General features: G+C 34.9%; 1 protein-coding gene across 7 annotated transcripts; it reads right to left on the reverse strand.

Annotated features, from left to right (window-relative positions):
- Positions 1–2287: 2287 nt before the first annotated feature.
- On the reverse strand, positions 2288–27601 carry LOC114521396. Of its 7 annotated transcripts, none has more exons than XM_028541829.1 (6): positions 27520–27601; positions 10833–10915; positions 7021–7204; positions 6281–6526; positions 4857–5063; positions 2288–4370 (listed from the first exon to the last, which is right to left on the reverse strand). In XM_028541829.1, exons 1-6 carry the CDS (start codon positions 27565–27567, stop codon positions 2718–2720), a joined length of 2421 nt encoding a protein of 806 aa, XP_028397630.1. In that variant the 5' UTR covers positions 27568–27601; the 3' UTR covers positions 2288–2717. The 7 variants fall into 7 exon arrangements, with proteins under 7 accessions (XP_028397630.1, XP_028397636.1, XP_028397634.1 ...); XM_028541835.1 differs by lacking the exon at positions 27520–27601 and adding an exon at positions 25442–26490; XM_028541833.1 differs by lacking the exon at positions 27520–27601 and adding an exon at positions 23419–25391.
- Positions 27602–27728: the final 127 nt, after the last annotated feature.

Genomic DNA, 27728 nt, shown 5'->3' on the forward strand with positions numbered 1-27728 from the left:
TTACACTACACTCAATTTATTGGCACGGCACGGCTAAAATTGGTACTCGTGCCCATTTCATCTTTGCTCGGCCTTTGTTTTGGTAGCCTGAATACTAATAAAATGGGGTACAGGTACCAATCTTAGTCGTGCCGTGCCGATAAATCAATTGTAGTGTAAACGGGGCTTAAATTACTTAGTAACGATATTTACTGAGCGATAGCCAACTCGATCGTGCCCTCTTTCGTACTAAATATAACATGATCTGTAAGTTAATACTCGATACCATAATTATAAATGGATTTAGTGTAGTGGCCGGCCGCTAGATGCCCAGATCTGTATAAGCATATCCGTTTATTGTCATATTTATATGTTTTTTATTCCACCGAAAAAAACATATAAGGCTAACTTTGAAACTTATTCCTTAAATCCCACAGGGGGTAAAATTTGATAATAATATGGAGGGTTTTTATTTTTACTTTTAGCAATTACTTTGAAACTTTATTTTTACTTTCAGCAATTACTTTAAAACTTTTTTTTTACTTTTAGTAATTAGCAATTACTGACAAAACTTTAGTTTCTCTATAGTTTTGTGTTGCAAACATTTTTCACAAATATCATCGGTCTCATTAACAAGATTCGGCTAATCAATCGAAGATAATAGAATGCATTTTGAAGCCGGTTCTTAGCCTCAACATAATCAGGGCTTCAACCAGACGTTTGAATTAAAAGCGGAGTGAATATCCAAAACAATTGTACCATTTTAAAGATGAAAAGGCTTAATTATTATTCAGTTTTGTCAACCAATTTTTTTTTGTCATATGCTGCTAATTAAATTGTTTCTGATGAGTTGATATTGATAAAATGAGCTTTAGACAGGAAACAATCACATTAAATGCACATTTCATCCAAAGCTTTTCTCTGATTTACTTATATTACTTAGAGAAAAAATATCGCTGTGTTCAGTTAATTGACAGATCTACTGTAAAATTCCCCAAGTTTGTTTAATATTCTAAACGTGAGATGCTCTTCCCTGTGTCCCAGAGTTTCGTATGAAACTCTTGTTACTTACAGACCCGACTGCACACTGCATTATCGCTGTATTAACTGAATTATGCACGATTGAAAAAAGGCGATGATTCAACTTTCTCTTTCACCAAATATAGTATTATTCATTCTCGAAATTCATTTTCAGAATTTTTTTAGATACAAAATACATGTATCTTAATAAGCCTTTAAGCCATTTATCAGTCATATCAGTAAATATTGTTATTTAAGCATTGCTGCTTCGCAACATGCATTGATGACTTATTGTTAACACATATTGTTTGCAAAGAACAGATTATAGAGGTGGTAAAATTAAAATAGACATCATCCTACTTGAAACCATGCAATACTCATATTAGCAATTTTTTGAACTACTCCAAGTTGGACAACAATAATCAGATCGAAAAATACTATAAGTTTAATATTTGCCGTAAAAATTGTCATTAAAGCCGCCGAATTTTAATTTCATCTATGATTGAAAGGCTGGCTAGAATTACTCAAAGTCAATGGTTCAGGCATGCCTCACATTAATACTTCCGTTATTACTACTATCTGTAGAGTGGCTGTGAATTCCAACGCTAACATATATATCAATTGATTTATGAATAAGTTTATTACTTGGTTTCCTTGGGGCAATTCTGACTTAATTAATATAATTATCAAATTAGAGTATAATAATGATTTATGGTAACACGACGTATAAAGACTGGTTTACCATACTCGTAATTCATCGCTGATATTCCACGATCCATTGTCATTGACAATAAGGCTGAACTCTTCCTGCACATGAAAACATTTATGAATCAATAACCATCGACAATGGAGATCGCCCCAAGGGATTGCCTTTTCCATATGTCATAATTCCTCGTATTTAAAAGTAATTTGTTATAATTCGTTTTTCATTTGTCGGATTATGCAAAACAGCGAATTACAACATGTGAAAAACGACAAATTATGGCTTATGATAAAAGCAAACCTTTTAGGTCTTGATTCCTTCGAGTTTGGTACATAAAATACTTTGTAATTTGGGAGGAGAAAATCGGCTGAATTACGGCATATGAAAGTCTGGTTTAATTAACAAAGGTTGCTTTTTGAATGAAACAAGTGCAAATCCTGTGATAATCACAGCATGTTTAATTAAAGTATTTTAGGAATAGTTGTCAAATATGGGCAATACTGGAGAATATTGTTCTGAAAATGATCCAAAAGCCCGAGGGGAAATCTGGGAGGTCACAAAAAACACCGTCACACATTTGTTTTTGATCATTTATTTACTGTGATTAAATACGACCTTCATATAGCTATGAGAAAAAAACATTTCTTGAACAGCTGGACTCCCGATTGAATACGGTAAAACAACTTACATTAATCCTGTTAGGATATTCAAGATATCCTTTGTCTATCTTAAAACCATATTAGTCAGTCAAATCTTGTTATGAGCAATATAAATATATTAAAGTGTGCGAAACCTTTAGAAGAATTTCCTAAAAAAATCCTTTCTAGAGTATTTCAATCATGCACTTACCACGCACACATGTTAGTGTATGCTATATAAATTATATTTAATATTATTGTCCTTTTAAAACGAGTTCTATTTCATGAGAAATAACGTACTCAACAGAATATGTTCATCTTTCACAAGTTATATTTATATATAATTTATACACAATATTTACAAATTATTTATTATTTCATTGTACACGACATTCTTTCTTCGATTTATTCTTGCGTTCGGTCTTAGGTGTCCTGTTTCCAGACGGGCTAAACACCCGCTGTTCAGGTGAAAAGCCAACTTCGTCTACATAACGGATCCTGCGCAGGTTGGGATCTGCGAGATTAGGGTAACGGACTGGGTTTGAGAATGGATCTTCCCAAGGGAGTGTCTTTTTACCATTTGATCCTTTCCGTTCCCTTGTGCTGGATTCTGAATTAATATTTCGACTCGTTCTCCTCATAGGACCTCGGGCGTTCTCAGATGTACGAGTATATTGTCCAACATTACCATCAAGCATTTCCATCGAATGAGAGTTTATCTTATTCACTTCGACATTATATTCTCTAGGCCGTGTTTTGTGACTTGCCTCGCGAACACTACTGTACATCCGTGATGACAAAGAACCCATGGAACGACCATTTTGTTTCGCAGAATTGTTTGTGTAAACAACTTGTAACGGAGCATCACGATTAAACTCGTGGTCCTCAGGACCTCCAAGTAAATCATAATAAATAACAGTTTGGGTATTATTGTTCTTTTTTGATCGAATCAGTCTATCTTTATGTACTCTGGATGTACAAGTGTCAGTCTCATAACCTCTGCTTTCTTGTTTTCTTGATCTATATCCTCGCCTCTGGGCCCCGTCAGTTTCATAACCACGTTCGACGACATCATTATACACCCGACTTCGACCACCGTCCGTGTCGTACCCGGAACGCGATGATTGTCTCGGACGGTTAAATTTTGACTCATAACTACGAACAACTCTCTTGTCCGCACTTCGTATGGGTCTCATAGCACCATCAGTCTCGTAACCACGATCAGTACTACGTTCACTTGACTTTCGTGACACACAAGTTGTACTAGGACAATCAGTATCATACCCTCGATCACGCCCACGTCTTGTGTGCCTGTCAACACCATAGCTAGAAGACAAGAATCTATTTCTTTGGATATCTTCTTCCATGAGAGATGACGTTTCGGTTCCATAGTTACTGTCTTTGCTGTCTCCGTCCTCGACAGGAATGGCTAAAATTACGTCATCGTCACGTGATTTTTGTTTTCTTGGAGTACTGCGTGACGAATTGTTCAACTTCAAGTCACGATTACGACAAGTTTCGATAAGTTTCACATCACTTCGTACATTGTTGAACTCATCAAAAGTTGTTTCTTTCACTTTTCTCAATTTCGGAGCTACACTGATAACTTCACGCTCGCGAGCAAGGTCATCTTCCAAAAGTTTATTTTGTAATGATTGGGGTACTTTGGGTTTCGTGAGAACATGTGGGGAAGCTCGACTACACGACGCTGAACAGTATATTTCATCATCTTTAGGCATGAATGGACTGCCAACCAATGAAATACCACATGTAAAACAACTGAAGCACTTATCATTTGCATGCCAATGGAGATCACCTTTACTGAGTTGATCATCATCCACACCAATGACATCTCCACAGGAATGACAGTATTGAGCAAAACGTTGCTCGTAACAAGAACAACAATAAGGACGATCTTGTTTCATAATATATCTCTGCCCTCCTAATACACTTTCACATTCGAAACAACAAAAATGCTTTTTGTGCCAACTACGACCTTCAGCTTCTGTGAACTCCCTTGCGAAGATAAGCTGTAAACAAAACAAAAAAAGGAGTTTACAACATGACTAATTCTCCACGGGTGTCATTGAGATATTCAGTACGTTAAAATGATTAAGACGACTAGTTCGGATAAGGGGATTAAAGACAAGTTATGTATGGAGTTTAAATCTTGTAATGCAAGTATGAATGTGTCTATGTATGACATGTAGGTATTGCGTTTATGCAATGATACGTTTAACATCAAAGTACTGCAATGATGTTTGTTAAACCGCTTAGGTTTTGAATTGACGAACATCCTTATCAATTATGTCTTTATTTCTAAATAAACACATTTTTCATTGGAAAAATGTTTTTGCTTTTTTTTTGTATAGTGCAAATATTTACAGTACGATAATAAACAAACCATCCACCTGGTCTCGAGAGAGGTTAAATAATATGAAGAGTATTAACAGATTCCTCCAAAAATAAGAATTGTAATTTGTAAATATATACTGTAAGTGTCTCGATGATCTTACCTCATCACAAGCACAACAACGCGGTCGATATTTCTCAGCGTGGTGACGGCCACAATAAACCATCTCGTCTTTATAAAAGTAAACTAAATCAACCAATAACTCCTTGCAATCATTACAACAAAAACAACCCGGATGCCAGAGAGCGTTGCTGTTCTTCATTCGACTAGCGTAAACTGCGATATCGCCATGGTAGACCTCTTCATCACACTGAAAATAAAATATTTAACCTTAGTTGCATTAACCTTTGTCAGTTTTGTTTCTTAAGTTGAATAGGAAGTGAAGAAGGGGTTTCTTTCCAGCATAATTACCCTGGCGGGCCCGCCCTAACATGAACTGGAAACAGGTGTCAAAAACAGTGAATACGTAATACAAGAGTAAAAAAAGACATCTTCGTTGCCATTTAAAAACTACGTTCCTCATATTACAAAATTTGAAAAGTTTTCTCTGATAGCAAAGATGGGATCTTAGGGCTAATGCACTATAATTCTGACCCCCCATCCAAAGGGCAAACGTAAGTATGTATATGTAGCTCAGAGACGGTAGATTGGTGACAACTCTGACAAGTCACATAATATTATTACGATTTTTTTCGCAATCGACTTCAGCACGTTCCTCAAAAGGGACATAATGCTCCGTTCACACGATCCAATTTTGATGGATCCAATTAACGTCTGATGGATATTTTATAGTCTGTTAACTTGCAATATGTATATATGGTGTCTACAGTGGAGGGGGGGGGGAGGTGTATGCTCAGTGGGTGTATGCGACATATTTGGCTAAAAGCATCCAATATGGCGGACGTATTGCAATCAATGATTGCAGCCTAGCAGATGGTTTAATACATGTACGTAAGTATATTCCTATTAGTGTTTCCTCTTTCAACAATGCAATATACACTTAATTTAATGAATGTTTAAAAAGTCAAACAAAAAAAGCTGACCCACAAATAAAAAAGTTATTGTGGGGTTTGAATGAATTGACTTTTTATAGTTGTGCTTTATTTTATTAAGAATAGAATTTTTTATCAATATTATCTTGGACAGTGTAATGGTCATGGACAATAATCTGTGTTAATTAAACTACATAGTGGGGGTATCTTTTCCTCATTGTAATCCATACCATGCCTTGGGGGTAGGGAATCAGGATTTACTTCAACTGAAACACTTGTGGGAGTGAACACAATATTTGTCCAGAAATATAAAAATATTATATGAATTTGCTATCCTTTAGTCTTCAGGCTTGTATTGTAGTTAGATGTCTGGAACTTTGCAGCAAGGTTTGCTGATGATCCTATTCAGTTTCCTTTGAAATTGAACCATGGCAGTGCTGGGTTATATATGGTACAAGTACAGTAATTATATCAACAGATATTTAATTACTTTCACAGTACTACTGTGTTTATGGACTGAAAATGAACAAATTACCTCTTCGCATAGTAGCCCTTCTGATGTAACTTGTTTCACTAATCCTCGAGCAAGAGCTTCTCTTTTTCTTTGGGAATTGAAGAGCTTCAGTTCACGTTTCTCTGATTCACTCAGCTTGTTACAGTACTGTGACTCACTATCGTGGGCTGGTAGTTGGAATATGAGCTGACGATTTCTGTATTTTTCTCCAGGGCTACTGACGTATGGAATTTTGTCTTCAGGTAAGGCACTCATATAAGCAAACACCTGCATGCAAAACAATATGGGTTAAAATATGAGTTGAAGTTCAGTAGTTGAAGTGATTGTCAAGTCAAAATATAAACATTTGCTATCAGTTTTCTAACAATGTATATATACAGGATGTACTTGTTAAAAGTCCTTAAATTATACCATTGAGTATTAAAATTCTAAACTATTTGGTCCAATAAATGTAGTCTTAAATCTCATTGTTAGGGAATTCCTAGCATTTCCTGAATTACTTTCCCACCATCCATACCAGCTTGGCTATTTATTTCATCACTAACAATTGCCATCACCATAAATATCTTAGAAAAAGACAATCATGAAATCCATGTCAACACCAACAAGTGTATATAGTGACAACATGGTGTAACAAGGTCATTAAAAGCATGCGCATATTCATTAGTTACTTGGCTGAAAAGTGTATGGATATACATGCAGTTTTCATCTTGTTTGTATTATTGTAAGAGGCATTCAACACTACATAATGTATATTCTACCTGTTCTGGAGATAAGCCAACAGGAACCCAACAATATTCTTCCAATGCGCAACCGCTATCATCATCACTGACAAAACTATTCCGGTTGAATTCTACCATAAACTGACTGGTTGGTATTTGGTCTAGCTCGTCCAGAAATATGTTGTGCGCTTCTCTGGGACACTTGCAGTGACTGCAGATTTTCCTGCAAAATAGTGAAATAATTTTAATCCTGGTATCTCGGTTTATAAGATAAGAACTGATGATAAAAACAGTGCAGGTGTCGTTTTCTCGTGATCAATCGCTTTACTATCGTTTTCAAAAACAAGTGATATAAAAACCAAAAGGCATATTATTCCTGACCGGGATAAAGTTACGCTATTAAGAAACTGTCTAGTGTATACTGCATGTGTCTAGTGTATATTTGAAAGTCGATAAATACTAGTCAAAATTTATTTCTTCCGAAATATTAACAGCAGTGATAGACCGCGGTTCATCGATTACCGGCTGCTATAGTTCTTAAAGTGATTATAAAGACAGTATCTACATTCATTTATTCGTTTAACGTTTTTGGTAGGGATACGTTTTTAAAGTAAACAAGACGCCGTTCTGGCGTTAACTCCGGCGCACGTGCCAGTCTTCAATATAGAGCTTCTGAACATAAACAATACAGTTCGCGTATTGTTTCGCATACATATTCGCATTTAGATGCCTTGCGAACCTAAATGTTCGATCGCAAAATTCAGAAGCACATCGCAGTATAGAAGTTCAATTGTTCAAAAATGTAAATAAACCGCATGATACATTCGCTTCGTCTTACACTTTGCCTTTGGAATTCGCGCTTATATATAGTTGTATTAAATCTTCGATCCTGTGCAAACTACGCGACGTGTCAACGCGCCCATACACGACCACATCATCTTGTTAAACGGCGAAATAGCAGCGATATTATTAAAATAGGACCGAGTCTACATGTATTAAATATATTCTTACCCCAATTCAATCTAAACTTAATCGAACAGCATAAAAAGAACGGTTTATTTGTTCCTCTTGGAGGAATTGCCATATCATGCGAGCGAAATCGAATCGCGCATTGGAAAATTAGCCAAAGCTGTGCACCACAACTCTTGGGAGATAAGACTGGGACGTAGATAAATACGATCACATACACTATTCAAATACTAGTATATTTCGCGCCATTACAGACTTGCGACGACGAAAAATAATAAAAAAAAAAAATAAAAAAAAAAAAAACAAAAACAAAACAAAACCGGGGCGAATTTTCAACTCCGTCGCTGACGCCGGAGTAATGAAAATCTATTGAATTCGAAATTGAATTGATTTGGAACGAACTGATGTTTATCTCTGTATCTCTGACGTCTGAAAGACACGAAAGGTCGTCTCCAGTATCACACGAAGGATAGTAAGCAAAGTCAAAGACTCAAAGACAAAGTACGCGCGCGCTGTTTGTCCTATCACATCGTCGTCGTTAGAAAACATATTCGAAATGCTAGCATCTGAAATAGAACAAGCTGTTTTTCAAAATTAATCTAGTATAAAAAGCAAAATTCAATTTCATACTCAGTGTGCCTAGTATGAGTCAGCTGGAGCTATTTACACAGCTTAAAACTTCATAAGCCGTCGGATATGTAGAATAAAATATGCAAGGCAAACTTGATAACTACAAGTATACAACTACTATATAACTTCCGTGTCTTTATACTATAGTTATACTTTTATACGTTACAGACCTTCTTCATATAATCTGATCTCTGTTGTGCAAGAAAAAGTTCTGTCGTTTGACACTAATACAAAACATCAAATAATTAAGCTTTGAAAAATGAATTCTCACTTTCCATTAATCTACCACAATTTAATAACATTTTTGTGTTCACACCGGACTTTAACGAGAACTTAATAAATCTGTATATGCAAACACAAACGTGTCAAACTAATCCTCAAAAGCTGCTTGTGAAAGCAGAGTGACGGAATCAAATAATTACGTTGCTGGGCCCCACTAAAAATATGCCAGCCTTTTTGATCATTTCGATGCACTATTTACTGCATGTGTTTGCTCCGGTTAATCAGCACTAAAATATATTACGACTATCATATCACAAACATTTGGATTAAGCCATATATACAGTATTAATACGGAGCTATCTATCGTAGGGACGCGGTCCTAACCGCGTTCTTAATCAATATTGTAAACAGTGAATAAGAAAAACTGCCACTGTTGCCCAATAGTCAAGGCCAAAAGTCCATCTTCGATGGCTATGGCGATGAGAAGAGATATATTTTCTAAGGTTTGACGGTTTTATTTCATTGCTTCACTAGCGTTGAAATAAAATATAATCCAATTAGCATTCGTTTTCTTTAGAGCGAACAGATGAGATTCAGACACAGTAATACATTGAGATAGGCCAATAAATTAATCCTCTATGTCTAATACTTCATGACCCAGCAGGACTGTTTTGACGGCCACAAGAAAAGTAAATACCCAAATCAACTTAGGATGGGCAGAGAATATTCAATCTGTAACGTGGCTGTTTGAATTAAACAGTGTGTATATATATATGAGTAATCCTGCAATCTGATACACTTACAAAATAACAACTGGCCCATCACGTTCGCTCATATTAACTGCAATACGTACTTACCTAACAGAAAATATGGCCAGAAAAACTCACTTAATGCACTCGAAGTGTTGACGTTGATTTACCAGTAATGCAAAACAAGTGTATTCAGAGAGTCCCAAAATACCAAGGTGTTATTTAGGTTGTTATGAATGTTATAGCATGAATAATCAACAACTGTATGTTATTGTTTCGAAATATTGTCCATCTGCTTATTCTGCGCTTTCTTACACAGTCTTAGAAGTAGGAGAGTATTACTAAATCGAAACGAACAATCTTTTTAACATTTTTTGTTTGAACATCGGGCGATAAAGTAATGTTTGCCTGACGTGCAGTCATGTTGGTTAAGAGACGCAATATAGACGTAAAGCAAACACAGTATGGTTACCCTAGACAACACTTTATGATGATTTTTCAAGTTTCTAACAGAATTCTTACCAGACAAAGTGATGCAGTGAAGTGTCCTAATTATATTATCACCTTACGAACCACCAGGCTCCAGACATTTCACTAGCAGTGTTACATGTTAACGCTATGGTTTCTTGTAACTGCTTGACAATTAATTCTACAGGCCATCAATTTTTTGTCAATCATGCACGAATGGCAGCACATAATCTAACGTCTCTTTCGCCGAAGTGAGGAGCAAAACGCAAATAGGATCAAATACACAAGCAGCTCAAACTGTAAATAGATTAATCATATTACTACGGGAAATTTGGGAATGCGACAGCCTGCTTCGGCTACTTGCTGAATATATTAGTAAAATCGTCCCTAACTATCCTTTTTAATTAAATAGCGTAAAATCATATATATGAGTCTCAATCAAGTTATTATTTAGAAAAGAAAAGATGAGTGAGAAAACATGGTGTCTTTGTTCGTATCGTGATTTTGAAAGCATTCCTGTGAACGCGCACTTGGTGGTCATAGTATTTGAAGGTAAAACATTTGCAAGTTATGTTATTCAATATGTTAGGCTGTAGTGCTTCAAGCCGACGGGAAACCACAGAGCTCGCTGTTTCAGGAAGTCGTAAAACTTCAAATAGAAGCATTGAAAAAGTGTAAATTTTCTAATTCATTTTAGCCATAGTGAATCGATTGTGTTATAGCCATGTCTATTTCATTTACCCACACATCTAAGCCACCTGTGACAGACGCACTACTATATTTAAATAATATATGTCATAATTTCTCACTTACCTCCAATAATGCATCGAGAAACCGGGGCATCCATCGCCACAATTCGTACACGCTTTTTCTCTATCGTCACAAGCCATTACGCTCTATAGACACGAATGAAGAGAGGAAAACATTACATACCTATATTATCTCTTGAGAGATGTTTTGTTAATATCGTCAGAAGAAACGTCTGTGAGAGCACGGTTTATAAATGGCACTCGTGGAATGATATGTAACCTTACCCTGGTCTCTTTAGACCGATGATCTAGTGCCATTTTCACACACGATCAGTAAAGAAGGTTGAACGCCGAGTGCAGTGAAACACGGCTGTTTCCACGTCAAGTTATCCGACTTAAAAATACTCTTACGCTTTTGTAACACACACTAGCCTAGTCTTCTTACTCGCTTGTCCATTGTCAAACAGCTTCCGATTAAAACTGCTTGATTGACAATTATGACATTAATTAAGCGCAATAACCAATGAAGTGGCCACTTCGAAATTCCTAGCTATCATCACTATAAATCAGTTTCCCAATGAACACAGTCGAGGCTGAAATTCGTAAGTTCGCAAATACCAGCGTGGGGTACAGCCACTTGCAGGTTAACAACAATAAGTAATCATCGCATAGTGCGTTGCGATTTACTAAAGTACTCATCACCAACGCTAACTTCATCCTGAGAAATGTTTGCCTACACTCAGCAAGATACGCCTTGTCGGAAACATGACAAATCATGAGAAATTCATTTAAAATTACACGCCGTACTTATTATTTTGCTTTCCGAGTTGAAACCGGATACCGAGACCGTATCAACCATATCACATTATTTATTTTGGTAGGAAATGCCTGAGATAATTATGGAATATGGGCACTTTGCCTCTCTCGGAGAGCGCTTTGTCGGACGGAAACAAACAGTCAGACTGATATCAAACTGTGTAATACTAATATTCATTTAAAGTTAGAAATTATTCAGGACGAGAAAGAAATTTTCTAGGTATATAAAGCACTTTAAGGACAATAATATGATTTTAAACGTTTTTTTAAAAACTTGATTCATCATTGAAAGTAAGCCAAGTGACTCTCCCTAGCGGCTAGCACCATAAATTTATAGGTCGTGCACTTTACACACCGCTGAACCCGAGCATGCATGCCGATGCCAAATTCTTCTGAGACATTAGATCTAATTAGGTAGAAAGAGGTTTAAAGAAATAAATTATCTGCGTCGTCGATATGGGGAGGAACAACTCAGTGACTTTTAATTGTTTCATTATAAAGACATGAGTGTAAGAAGATTGTACGACTTCGAATACCCTCTTAAAAAACACGCCTGTAACCTGATTAATGAGTATTATATAGATTACCCCCAGCCATTTGACCCAGCAAGTGAGAAAGTCGTGCAAAATACAGGCATCATTGCCGCATGCGGGAAATTAATTACTTTCGTTGTGAATCTCAAGGTGAATCTCTCTGGATCACTTTAAAATATCTCTTATAGGCCTACGTAAAGATATTTCTGATATGGCTTACGACGTTATGATAATTATAGTCAAGCTCTCGAACTATTTGTGCCACGCAAGGCAAATTATTCAACTATTATCGGATACAGATAATTCTATTTCGGTGGCAATCAATTCATTTTTGTAAGGTGAATTTCATAAAATGGCTGAATAGCGAAGGAGGGATAGCCATGATTATGAAATTTCATGCGTGACAAAACTAAAATATGTTAATATTTAAATCGAAGTCATGATACAAATATTAACTTTTTATTGTGATTATTATTCCACTTGACATCGCATATTAACACCGTACACTGTAGAGTAGTATAGATATATAATATGCGTTGAAGCCATGGTCTTTATCGTATTTATTATTAATTGATGACATAAGACAAAATTGAGATAAATGCAAGTTTAAAGAAACTATATAGTTGTTACCTAGTTTAGCTCCGAGTGATGAAGTAAAGATGAAAATGTGCAGCAACTTTAGGGGGATATCTTGGGATGAACAAAGCTGTCGTAAAACAATACGTTGCTATCGACGTTTCTGTGTTTGAAAATAATTCAGACACGTTTCTTCGTTGTTGTCGGCAGGCAGCAACATGCTTAAGATAGAGTCGCCATGCAGTATAACCATTCACAGCTTGATCACATGCGCTCAAAAATTTGTTGTAGTTACTTTTATTCAAAGAATCCTCGCTAGGAATGTCGGCAAATCCTTTCCCAGAGAAATTTTAGTCTCAAATTCCGTGGGAAAATTGTACTTGACAACTGATGCTTTTAAATGATTTCATATTTCATAATTTCACCCAATACCGGTAATTCTGTCCGCACGGTGATGACACGACATCATTAGATTTCATCATTCGTATGTAGACAAATACGAGTGTATGCACGTTAGCGATACTGACGTCGTTTATAGTTTTTAATTAATGAATCAATTACCCTTAATTAGGAAAAACTGGATTAAGACTTTCAGTCCATATATTGCTGCTTTGGGACGAAATGAATATTACTGTTGAGACCATGTGACTCATCAAGTAGATCTTTGCATGCATGGATTTCATGGACGAAAGATCGCAGGTAGACAAACCAGTAAAGTATCTTATACCACGCAAAGCTCTACTTACTAAATTATATTCGCCTCAATATGGAAGTTAAATCTTTTAGATCGAATAATCTTTGTTATTTATGTCCATAGCTGTTCGCATTCTGCGTATATCATCACTATCGCGTTCAATGAATATGCATGCAGGTTATGAACGACACGAGAAGAGCTGAACGTTTCGGTCCACGTTATTACTGTTTGAACTTCCGTGGTTGCTCGGTATATTCCAATTATTGAAGTAAATAATTTCTCACATTAACGGACATTTAACATTTTTCATTTCTAATGAGAGAACCTTTCCCTCGCAAAGCAGTAATCATATGTAGCTAGGGTTCACTAACTTCACTGATATATAACTAATATAAGTATTTAAGTCATCAAATGCGTATAAGAAAACCTTCCGACGTTTCGACCTAAGGGCCTTTGTCTGAAGAGATAAATTTAATTCAATGTTTTTTAACTTTGGCTTCAAACTTATACAAAACATGGAACAGATCAGTTAAAATCATTATATTAGTTTGATACATCATTATTTATTATACAATATTGATTTATATTAGTTTTTTCATCAGGGTCTCACTTTTACATTTTCCGATTGTATCAGAAAAAAAAGGTAGGAATACCTTTTGAATTAGTAATTCAACTAAATACTAACTTTACATGAGAGTCAAAGGATGAATATACATCGATATGTTCGCATCAGATTCAGATCCGAACATGAAACATCATAATGCAACTGTCTGATGTTTGTGACAAACTGATAGGTAGATTTAGGCAGATAATATTTTGACATAAATGTTGAGAGCGCACACTTACGGCTGATCTAAATATTATAATCTAGTCACGAAAAGACAATACCTATATAATAATAATTAAATTGTTATTTTCTGTTGTGTAGTACTTAGTACATTATTGTTGCGTGCATTGAGGAAGATTTATCTATTCTTACAATAGAATGCTTTCTTGTAATAAGCAGAATACTAGATTTGGGGTTACTAATATGTCACATGTGTAAATCTATAATTATGACCTAATATAAGCCATTCATTAATTTCTTGTTGAGTATCAGGCAAAGGCGCGATAGGCGTGTTTAGCAACAGGTATAAAAGATGGCAAAGTAACACCCCTCTCCTGACAAAAATTCTTATCAAGATTTTACACAAGAATTATGAATGAAATTTTACCTTTGATGAAATCTTCATTACCGCTGCAATTTTGTGATGTTCTTCTTAGCTGATTATTCCTATGTGGTTCACCCAGGGCTGTTACATATTAACAACACACGGTCTAAGTGGCAGTTTTAGGTTTATTCAACATGAATGATTAATATGTTTAGATTTTAAACATCTTTGCCTTTGTCCTCGGTCCAAATTAGGTACCGCCCCCTGTATAAATTATTAATTTTCTTCATATAAAACTTCAGTTTTGCAATCTGTTTTTCTCTCAAAATTAGGAGGGAAAGTGCAACTTAGTATGAGCAATAAGATTATGCCATATTGCAATCAAACATGAGTGTTTAATCTATGAGCATGCAGTCAATTTCAGTGTTTGAACTGATATTGCTGTATAGTCCTAGATATCGAGTTTCAATTTCCCTGCATTTAAGTCAACTCCTAAAATATAATTATTATGTAAACACGAAATTACTGTAACACGAGCGTAATATAAACAGAAAATCCACAATTGGAAGAAATGCATACAATGAAATAATATGAATCCACTGATTTGCTTTTTGCTCTCGTATGTGGGCATCAGTGTTCTGACTAATTTATTCAAATGAAGTAAAGTTAAACAGTTATTCCTAGCATGGTATCTGCTTCTTATGGCCACCGACACTATTCCTGTGAGACACTGGATACTGATGAGATTGCGACGTGAAAATAAAACAACTTAACCACATCAGAGTCGAAATACCGACGGTACATACGTATATATATATGTGTATGTCAATATTTTGATCTACATCTAGCTAAGAAATGGTCTTTGCATGCAAGCAATGTTGTCTATTCCATATTTTGTCATTAAACCCCCTCAACACAACCATCCACTTGTAGTATCCGTTTCATGTTTTCTGAGACTATAAGATCTTTTAGAATAGTACAGATATAAATACTTTAATTAAGCTCGCATGGATTAAGTTGGGTGGGATAACTTATCGCAAGCATTCTTCATTTCAAACAGTATCAAAGGCAGGAAAAGAATAATGTTGTCTTTTACAACAAAACTGACTAACTTTTCAAAGCTCAACCGCTGTGAATTGGGTTCTTTGATGTTTACCGCCACTCTGTGGCAGGTCGAACCTCAAAAGCGTTAGTAAAGCAACGCTGCTTGTATGCTTTGATGACATCATTTTCGGTATGAAAGTGAAATTTTTATTACTCAGCATTCAGGAATTCATAATATAGATATAAAGTTTAGATTTTCTTCAAAATAAGCTTTGTTTTCTATAATCGTCTTAATCAACATATCTTTTCAACGTAAATTGGTAATAAAGCATTAAGGGCTCGTAATTATCGCATCTGCGGACAAATGGGTTTGTTTGGCTGACTTGCCCTATTTCTGTTTTGGCGTCAGAGACGTGACTATATTTATTATGAACATTATAAGATTTCCTGCATAGCACTTCAAACCTGAGCCCAATAAAAATAAAACGAAAAGCAACGTCGATATTTCCAATTAATTGCGAGCGTTAATTGTGCCAAAATTAAGTTGATTGTCATGGTAAAGTTATAAATCATTGAAAAAGAACGGCGGAAAATAGACTTAAATAGTTATTAGCTCCATATATATATACCTTGTTGTGAATTCCATTGAGTGATCTCGTATGTCATCAAGAATTACTAACTGACGCAGTTCATTATACACTTGTCTAAAACCAGAGAGCTTTTTGTGCACTGATATTGTTTCCCCAGTCATTATATTGGCTATATGTATGTCGGATACTTGTGATCAACACGCATGTTAATATTATAATATATATATACACATATATATTTGCCATACCTCTCAGTACTGTGTCGAAAGTTTTTCGGAAAATAAAATTTATTTATAGAATAGAAAACCTCGAAAAATTCAACTCAACCCAAGTCGAAAATATTATTAATTTTTACAAATAAGAAGTATTTCCCTAATCTCAAAAGGGGTATAAAAGTGGTAATTAATGAGTGATTGTTTTAGTTCGATTAAAAAAATGCTATATATATCTTTTGTATGCCGGACAAACCAAGGTTTCACCGGCATATTCATGTTATCTATCCTCTTATAAGGAGTATCAAACACGCTTGCATATACAAAGTTCAGACTGCAGAGGAAATTCACGTCGAGTTTCCGGCACGGCACAAAGACGAAGCTTTGCTTATAGCTTCTTATTCATGTATAGGAGATTTAAAAAGAAAGCCCAGAAAATCCCACACTTTTTGGTAAAGGTTGTCAATCCTTTACAACAATACCGCAATAATAAATCATTATCAATGAATAAAGACATTTTTCATAGCGTGGTGTTTAGTAATAGCTACATCTCGTGCTTGCATGCCATGCACCTGAAATGTATAGACGACCAATGCAGGTGGTCAAATGCTATTGAATAAATAATGATTACTTGAACCTTGGAGAGTGATACTTAACAGTGTCTAGCTGAAAGAAAAACAAAAGACCAACGTGCATGCATAAAACTTTAAATGTTTTATCTTTTAAGCTAATTTAGGTGATGAATTCAGTCACGCGTTGAAACTATAAAACATACAGACATTCAGTTTACCGTTTCTCTGTGTTCTTAATATCCCACTCAGTAAACAATCCATCATTACTCACGATCCGGCCTAATTGAGCCAATGCGCATGCACGGGCATAAATCATGCCGTTGGTCCGCGTCGGGTTGAGAAACGGACGGAAGCGTTCCCAGGAGGCCCAAAACGCCAAAACGTTTAACTGTATTATTATTAAAATATACCAAAATAATTTTTTAATCGTAAACATAAAAAGTTAAAATAAAAAAGGTATGATATTATAATGCTATAAACTGATTTTAATTCCATAGAATTATCTGGTACAAAAGGCTTCTGGTATACAAAGTTTTTACAGACGTAATGGCTTCAGATTCACTGTTTCCCGTTTACCGTTTTATACTTCATTTACGAGTAATATAGATAATAGCCCATAAAGTGGAGATAATAGCACATAATTTTTACCACGGCACCGCAAATATCTCCGAAGGGGTTCCAAACAAAAATACCATGCCTTTTATGCAAGATGCATGCATGCGCAAAAAATTAACCAACTTTGCCGGATTAACATCTTCTTCTCAAAGGTATAGTTGCAGCTGTATTCATATAGATGACTTAAAAAACATTCCTTTTGTAAGAAAAAAAATCCTTTTAAGGAGATTGTAAAAGTGCCCCTTTTCACCCAATGAGCACATCGCCTGCTTGCTTGATATTGCATGCGACAATAAGCGCGCGAATATATTCGTCATTAAATAGCTCTAAAATGCGAAGAATAATAAATTTGGCGAGGAATTATCTCACGCATGCAGTATGTTATGCACGGCAAAGTATTCTCTGCGTTTAATTTTTATAATATTAAATGGTAGTATAAAGAATATTTTACCTAACCAGCGCATGAGTGATTCAATGAATACGAAGATGAATTAATGAACATGCACAAATAATGAACCTGATATTTATCAATATATATAATAATCTGATGTTTTATAGTGAGAAACCTTCCGATACTCAAAACAACGTGGTCTTTTGTCCTTTATATCCTTTCCACGTGTTCCGAAAACTCGAACGACAAAGATTCCGGTAAACAGGTATACACTAATGTAATATATTAATTGTTTTGATATTTAGTCAGTATAACCGTACAGGCAACCGAACGTTCCCTTGCGTGTTTTCATCCATATATTGTACAATTATCTTTTATCTTGTGTCATGTGAAAAAAAAACTTTGTTTTTGCGTGTCTGAAATGAGGGTCACCGTATTCAAAAGTTCACAGTATTCAAATATACTGCATGTATAGACGTATAGCTGACCATGCGGAAAATATGTCCAATATGAGTCACGCGAGTTTTTAACTTTAGAAAAATGAATTTCAACAACTTGGATAAAATTTATAATCTATAGGTAAAGTTCATTATAACCCGAACTCGGGGAAGGAATTTATTATAGCCATTCTTTTAACTAAACCTTGACCATGTGCATAGCACTCATATAGTACCGGTACTTCTCTAAGTGAAATGCCTGTAGGCTTTCTTGTAACGGAAATTCAATGTATTATTGAAACATTTGCATGGTTTTAATAATTCGTATTAATTTCGACATTTTTCACTTAAAAAATTATACTCTTGATCAAGACAAAAAGGCAGTGACCAATCAATGGTGAGAAATTGAGTCATGCACTAATCATTTCAGAACCATTTGTTTTTGCTCGTTCACGATTCATTGTGGTTTGAATGCAAACCCTAACTAGCGTGATGTTTCTCTACTTCGTCAACACAAACCACTCCAGTAACTTTTGCGTGCATTCATGAATGCATTATTATCATACTGTTCGATATAGGACTACTGCACCCGGCCAATATTTACTCCGCTTTCATTTCATTTCAACCGCATGCATAAATAAGCATAATATAACTTAGCAGCTATTGCTATTTTTTTTAACTTTTACTGGTTCACATTCTTCAAACTTCGCTGCAATTTGTATTCATTATCTTTAGTCGTGTGTAAATTTTTTAATAGCTCATAGTAAACAATTCTATATGATGTTCATTGTCGCTCATGTAATTTAAATACTGTATTGTCATGCACATGCTCATTAGTAAAATCAATGATTCCATTTAGCGATTATATACACTAAGAAAATACGCTGAACTTCGATAGAAACAAATACCTTGGACTGAGCTATTTTGTATCATTAATTCTAACAGAGCCAGGCAAGTCTTTTTTCCGTTACATGTTTCGTAGTCTATTTTGTTTCAAAATAGACAATATTAAATGCACCCGATTGATTGGCGCCAAATATAAACTGTTTTTAATTCCGTGCACCCAAATCTACATGCAGATGAATACCTTCAGGCAAATAATGATGGTTACCGACTTACCTTCCTCCCTGTATTATTGATTTTGCTCAATATTCTCGTTCTCATTATGAACTGTTTGCGTGTTATCGTCTATTGTGTGTCGGTTGATTGTGTTTTATATTTCGTGCTTTTTAAGCTGTCCTCACGACTGACCATTAATTATGACGTAAAAGCACCAGAAATAAATGTATTTGACTAAACAAAATAACCTTGCATGAACCTGCATAGATTGACTGTTTAATCACCTAATTATGAATTATATATTGTTATTCCAAGAGCTGAAGCTAAGAGTCTTTATGTATCGTTGACGGAGTATTGGAGCAATTCTTGAGATTTATATAGCAACAGTATGTGACTATAGTGGGTAAGATTATTTATCTTTACAATTCCTATTAGTTCCTTGCTAAGCCTAAGCTGTTCCATTATACGGTTCTTTGTGGGAACAGTGTATCTGTAGAATCTGTAGAATATAGTGTCGTCTGCATAAAAGCAATTTCAGGTTGAATGAAGCCGGTAACTTGTTGACTTGTTGCATGCACAGATGAATAAAATATATGTATTGGACACTAGCTGACGTAAGCATAACCACTCGTCATCATGTTTTTTGCGAATATGACGACACGGCATTATACGTTTGTTGCGAATATGTTTCTGAGTATTTTGTTTATTTCACTATATTTTCCACACTTAAAATCAGTATAAATTGAAGCCTAGACGGTCTTGCTAGGCCAAAGTTGTTTTACAAACATTCCTCTGCTACAACATTGTTGACGACTGAATTAAGGATACATATTTTAGAGTTTGTACATTTATAGCACCGAAAAACTTTGCTAGAATTATAGGGAATATGTCTTACTATCTGGTTTAAGGGTGTGGGGTTAATAGAGGAAAATTACAGAGATTATAGAGAAATTATAGAGAAAAAATATGTCGTAATTAAAGATGTCACGAGTTACTATAGAAATATTCTGATTTAAAAAGTATTCATTGAAATTTTGACAATGCATGCAATACTGCGGGAGAGAAAAAAATTCCTCAAATTTCATGTTTTGCTTCTATCTCCGGCAAACCTCATTTTTAATAATATAATTTTATACATATAATGTGCGCGTATATAAAAAGAAGTTTTTATTAAGGACTATATGCGTGCTCTGCTATACATAGGAAGTTTTCTTGGTTTTCAAAAGATTTTTTAATTCACGTTCTTGATGTATAGATATACAAATATTCAGCTCTTTGACTTTCCTAACTATATGCATAATTAGTCTCTAACATGCAATAAATAAGTATATCAACTTACCTTCATGTATGTACGTAAGCCACTGATGTATATGCTGCATGCATGCAGTAATTACCATTGATATGTTGAGACTTGAGACTAAAATAAAACTGACTATAATTTGAAAAATTGTTGACATATATATATCTGCAGTTGTCATGCATGCGGAACTAAACCTTCTTTATCATTAAAATGAATCATAGTTCATTTGATCACACCTTTGATAATTTTTCACGAAGGCGGGAAATATGGAAAGAAAGCAACTCAGCATGCGACCGAATTATAATTTCAGTTATTTTTCTTTGATTAAGATGCAAGACAATTAAGGATATTAAACAAAATGACACTATAATTTTGTGGATGTTTCACTTTTGATTAAGAGCTTTATCTTGCAAAGGTGTAATTTATAAAACTTGATTGCGCTTATGTTATTTTGTAGGCGTTTGAAATGTTTTGGGTGTACGAAATCCGGTGCATCTTGACAACCGCTTGCACAATATTCCACAGCGCGATTGAAAGGAGCAAAGACATCTTTGTAATGTTGGATAAGTACTTTTAAAAGTAGAAACTACTATGAAACAAACTCTTTTTCTGTGTTAAAATTCCGTTGTTTACAGCTCATTCTAGAAAGCGACAAAGAGCACGCAGCTATTGGCTCATAAGAGCCAATCATCTAAAGATAACTATATTTAGCAGTTAGACAACAATTTCTTCTTTGTTTAATATCAGGATAGGCATCGTACTATACAGTGATGCTATGATGTTGAACTTCCTTCGTTTTTCCGGCTAAAATATTTATAGATGCCAGTTGCATGGTTAGGGCTAAAAGAGACAGTTTTCGTAGCTTTTTCAAATTATCAGTACCAATCTTTCATTCTGCTTCAGTCCATAGTGTATTACACTGTATACGTTTAGTCTTTAAAACCAAATTACGAACTGTACTCTACAGTCTGTACTCTGCTGAAAGCTTCAATCACTGCAAAAATGTAATGTTTCTGACAACTGGTATTCCCACGTGGATATCAAATATGTGCAAATTTTAATGAAAATCGAATGAATTTTAAGTGTATCTATAGGAGTTTTTATCGCCTAACCAGAATATATTGATGCAAAATATTTCCCTCGCCTGCTGAATACTTGTTTAAATTAAGCAATTATATTCCCACACATTCTTTTAAATTAAGTATAAAATGAGCTGATCTTGTAAGAACCATAGCAACATGAATCATTTTTGTACCAAAATAAAAGATTTTTATCTGGCATATATAAACCAGCTGTTGTATCATGTGAACTCTAATTGCGATAATTTACACTGTGAGGTCTTTAGTTTAGGTCCGTTATTTGCTTCGAGTACTATACCAAATGGTGTTGTCATAGCAAAGTTCTGGTACAGCCCAGCGCCGCCTACTTTAAAGTTAGGGTAAAACAATTATGCCTTTGGCATTTCACTCGATGCAGGAATATTCTAGAGGTTTTTTAAAAGGTCTTAATTTTTAGTGGTATTATACACACTTCAAATTCAAGCCAGGAACAGTTTTAGAGTTCGTTTAACTAAGTGTTCAACTTCGTACCCAGGCCATACGCATTTTGGAAAACATATCGGTTTTGTACTTTGTTACAATATTGAGATCAGTGCGCGTTCTCGCTTTTCCACTGATCTACTAAGTTCTAAGTAGCTGAATGCAACATGTGTTTCCAACAAAAGGCCTGGGACGGAGGCTGGGAATAGTCTCCATAAAAAATTCGAAATACGCGTATATATAGGATAATTTTGGCATGCAAAAATTCTCGCGGGAAAAGTGGCAAATTCCATGCATGCATGTCGGGATTTTTGAAGAAATTGTCTTCGTACTGTCAGTGTTCAATAATAACTAGGTCATTTATATATAACTGTTATTCAAAAATACTAAAGATTTATTTACTCTGAAGTGAAGTAGCAGAGTCATAAATCTTGGCAAAACAACCGCAAATTGATTGAAAGTGAATTGTTATGACGATTGTAAGGTGTATACTTTCTCAGCCACATACAAAGTATATAAGTACCCTTGACATTGATATTGTTTACTGATTACTAAGTTTATCCATGAGATATATGATTCATAAAACTGGTATCCATGCAAATCCAAACAAAACAACGGTTTTTAAGATAGACATTTCCGTTATAATGTGTCTGGAACATTTCCTTATGTAGTGAAAACATATTAACTTATTCTCGGCCCAGTCATACTCATGCAATTTAGCATGTCAGATGCTAACGTGATAGGCATATAAGCATAATATTATATGGAAAGAGAAAGGAACTTAAATATCCCAAAATAACAAGGAGCAGCGTGGCAACGCCAAATCGAATAAGGTCTTGTCAAATGTGGGTTATACAAACAAGCTTCGCATCATTTCTACTTGAGGGCCTTCGTTACGAGAATTGCCTACGTTGTTAGTCATACTATATATATACTCCTCAGTCTCAGACAAAATTCTTAGGTCAGAAACGTCAAGAAGTTTCAATTGTTTGTCTAGTTGTTGAATGTTGTGTTTGTTGTAAAAGTAAAAGATTGTTAGCAGGGATAATTAAGGTTGTACTATTTGTATGCTATGTATATAGATGAGTTATATACAACTTTCAATCCCATGCATGTACTTACCTTTAGGATCGAAGCATAAAATCAAGACTGTTTCTGAAAAAAATTCTGAAAGCTCTTTCTTTGTCGTTTTATTTTATCCCGACGTGTTACTTTGCTGAGTTAACTGAATGAATATTTTAAGTTTTTCTATTAAATTCACAGGCTATTGACAGCTGTTCAAAAACTATTTTATCTTGCATTTGTTTTGATTCTTTGTTAGTCAGTATAAGCTGATAATTACCTGTTTGGTCTAATCAACAAAACCATATTGCCTTTTTAACAATGCATGGAGCTTTGCTAAAACAAATAACCGAGAACAGCGTTTCATTTAATTCAATGTGAAAGTCATTAAAATCTTCAAATCACGAATGAATAATTCAGTTGAAGGCGTGGAGTTCGATTACATTAGGTATTGACTTTTCCGAAATTTTAAAAATTAATAAACTGCCAACTGTTTAGAGTATGAACTCTGTTTTCTTTCTATAAATTTTACCACATTTGAGTTTCTAGAACATACTTCAATGCGAATGAAGAAATATCGAAATTCGTGATTTAGAAAGGATGGACTCATCACTGACATATTGTATTTTATATGTATTTTACATTACAAGAAACATGATCACTAAGTTAATTTTCTCTATCACACTTAAATTATTTAAAACACATAGATTTGCCTATAGTTTTATCTTAATGCAAACTTAAAGAAAGATGCGTGTACGTTAAGGCAAACATGGACAAAAACTCAAAATGATTTCACGACTGAGTTTATGTCAATTGTTATTTCATCTTGGGTTAAATGCTGATGTGGGTTGGGAAACATTTAAAAGTGATATCCAGTCATGCATTTAGATGGTAACAATGTTTATTATGCTCCTCGTTTCTGCTCCTAACAATGCAAAGCCGGCAGATATGAAAATTGCGCATGTTTCAGATCTTTCTGGACACAGACTCTAGACTCTATAGCTCATATTCATTTAAAAGTTAAAACCATAGAGAACCAATAATCAATGTGTGAGATACTCAGACATGCAGTTGTCGTATGTAAAAAATATAACAGTTAAAAATGTAAACAAAACGTTTGTTTTCATTACGACTGGAGATCAGATCCTACAAGAGTCATATCTTTGTTGTCAATCCCGGATATGGGACATCCTTCCTTTGCGGGCTGTTTTTGAAGTCTCTCAGAAACAACTTCGTGCATGCTTTGGTCACGGCGTATCAAGATACGATTTGTGGAGGAAAATATTTTGAATCTTTTACAATTCGTCACAGGAATTGCTCCTTGCGTTACAGATGGCAATAATGTTTATTATGGCATCTTTACTCTATTTATTGATAGATCGCGACTTCACAAGCCAGGATTCTTTCCGTGACACTAAGAATCTACCCAACCTCGAACCTAGGGCCCTTCGAACGCGCCCTTTATTCTTTTATATTTCCAAGGGTATGAATAATTTAAATATCTTGCCGCAGTAAAGATCTTTACTGGGACAATTTACGCAGTAAAGATTCAGTCAAGTTACATTTTTGAGTCGCAAGACGAAGTGTGTATTGCAAAAATGATGAAATTTGAAGCATTACTTATTCCTGCTATAAGCGCGTATATGATATTCAACAATTAGGAAAGTCTGTGACATTGATATAAACGAAGACTGATTATTTCAGTGTGGATTGCATGTATGCTTGAGAAAAGAGTCAGCTGCAGTTATAAAAGCATTGTCTATATGATATTAGACTTCCATTACTTTTACATCATAGTAAATCAACCATTAATAGAGAGTCATGACTCCTGATAACACTAGCAATTTTTTCTGCGATTTTATTGCGAGCTATATATACTAGCAATATTTTCTGCGAGCTATTTTCATCAGTTGCAAACGAGTGAGGAATTTTTAGACGCTAAAAAGAGTCTAAGTAGGGTTAAAAAAAGAAAAACTGTGCCAGGGAAACATATGCCATCATCGTGCGAGAACAAGCGTATACTTTGACATGAACTAAGAAACATTAAATAATTTATTATCATTAAAAGTAGTATATTGCTTACCTGGACAGTTAAACTTAATGATATGAACAAAGTCGATGTAAAGACTATGTACAGGTCATGTCTACGTCGTAACAACAAGTAAATAATTAGGAATACGTCTGACCAAAAGTCCAAAATGACTGGAACCTCTAGCTATAAGCTACGTTCACTATAGTGCGTTGTGTTTTCCTGTAAACACAATTTCAAAGAAGAACAGCATGGTTAAAGAATGATGACTGGACTGTATTTACTCACATATATGTCCGTAGTTATTTTAATGTAGACACATTATCTAAAGCTTTCAAATCGTAATATCCTTGACGTAAGCGTTGGACCTTGGCCAATCATGGCCTCGTTTTCGCGGTGGCAAATATTCACTTATATGTTATGTGATATAGTTATATTGTGGAAAATCACTTTGTTATTAGTTGATACGTTTTGTCGAGAACATACAAACCAGTGCTGAATTTAGCGTAAGTCATATAAATTACAGCATTATGGCAAATATAATGCCTGACTCCTGGAAGCTCGAGTTGCTAAATCGGTTCTTTTGTAGATTTATAACCTTCGCATTGTTATTAATGCAGGTGCACTGAATTGAAAATTTGCCACAGTATCATTAATTTACATTTACATTATATACGCCATTGATGAAAAGGCAAAAAACTTTTTTCCGTGACTGGTTCAAGTTAATATATATATACGCTATAGAAACAAGGCGAAAATAAATACACGGTTCCATCATGCATATATAGCATAAAATCAATAAAAAATTATTATCAAAAGCTGTCTCATGCAAATATCGATTGTTGTCATTAAAATAAACACATGCAATATCACTTCTTAGAACGTGTTTCTATATAGAGATTCACTTTGCATGGGTTTGGTAATAAATATGAGGAATCATGACATATATCATAATATTAATTCATCGATGTCTATTGCATGCATGGTATCAAATGGATTGTAATTATTTAATTTATAAAGAAAATGTAGAACAAAAAGTAAACTTAGTGACAGCTTTGGAGATTTATGGACAGATTATATGATCATGGACGAGATATAGCTATACGACATCCGTTTTAGGGGATTTTTCATTCGCCCCGAAATTTTCATTCTTTCGTTACCTTTCACATGCACATAAATTGATATGAAAATGAAATATTTGTGGGCAACATTTTTTTCAGCTAAATATATAGAATTCTTTGCGCTAGATTCTAGTCTAATGTATTACGAGATCGTTTTACTTTCTTATAAGTCATGGACTATAAATTCTATGGCAAACCGGCCCATTTGGCTATTTCATGCATGCGGCCATTTATGTCGTATCGTTTTATGTCGACGATTTATCTTTGTTACTTGCTAGAGAGCTCCGAATATGATTCAATTCGTCGTTGGTAAGACTGAATAATATAGATAAAAAATGCACAGCAGTTGATATTAAGATATTATAACGTAACTTGTCTTATAGGCCGCAGTTTGTATTTTATCACTGTGTAACCATGGTTATATATGAGCTGGAATATTGTGACAACATCTTCATCATTTTACTCTTAGATGGATCGTTCTCGATTTTCTGAAGTATACACAAAGTATACATTCTGATTCACTTTGTTAGCCATAGCGAGTCCTTTGAAAAATGTTATCAATTAAAACTATACATGCGAAGTTTGGTCATATAACTGGCAACAAGCTTGTTTTGTATATCGGTCCACTCGAGGTAACGAATAAGATAGTATTAAGAAGAATATGGCGGCGTTGACATATTGCTTTGGGACAAGCACCGGTGAGACTATGTTAAATGGCGTGTCATGCAATCTTACATATTTTTTCGCACACGTAAAACCTTCCAAATTTTCAGTTCTAAACCAAATGCATGATGTTATCGTTGCTAATTATTTTGCTGCATGGTAAAAGCAACCAGAAAATGAATAAAACAAACTCATCGCAAATTTTCACTTTTATCATTGTTTCCTACTTTAGTGTGAATGTTTTCACTATATTCACCTTATGAAGCTAAAATTTATAAGAGTTGATCGCAAAAGTGTGGAAAAGACAAATAATCTATATTCCGAAATACAATGAAATGATCTACTCACGAAATGTGTACGTCCCCTTTTTGGCGTCCCTCCAGTAGAGGATACCATTCTTTCTTGGCTCCCGCGGTCCTCTCTGGCATGGGACAAGTCTTTGAGTAGTGACTCATACGTTCCTGCATGCGTGAAGTTAAAATTTCCACAAGAATTGTATAATTTATCATAGTACATAATGATTTACAGCCACTTCTGTTGTGCATGACAGACGGCGA

Source organism: Dendronephthya gigantea, unplaced genomic scaffold, assembly GCF_004324835.1.
Source record: "Dendronephthya gigantea isolate DGI-Jeju-01 unplaced genomic scaffold, DenGig_1.0 000020F, whole genome shotgun sequence".
Lineage (NCBI taxonomy): Eukaryota > Metazoa > Cnidaria > Anthozoa > Malacalcyonacea > Nephtheidae > Dendronephthya > Dendronephthya gigantea.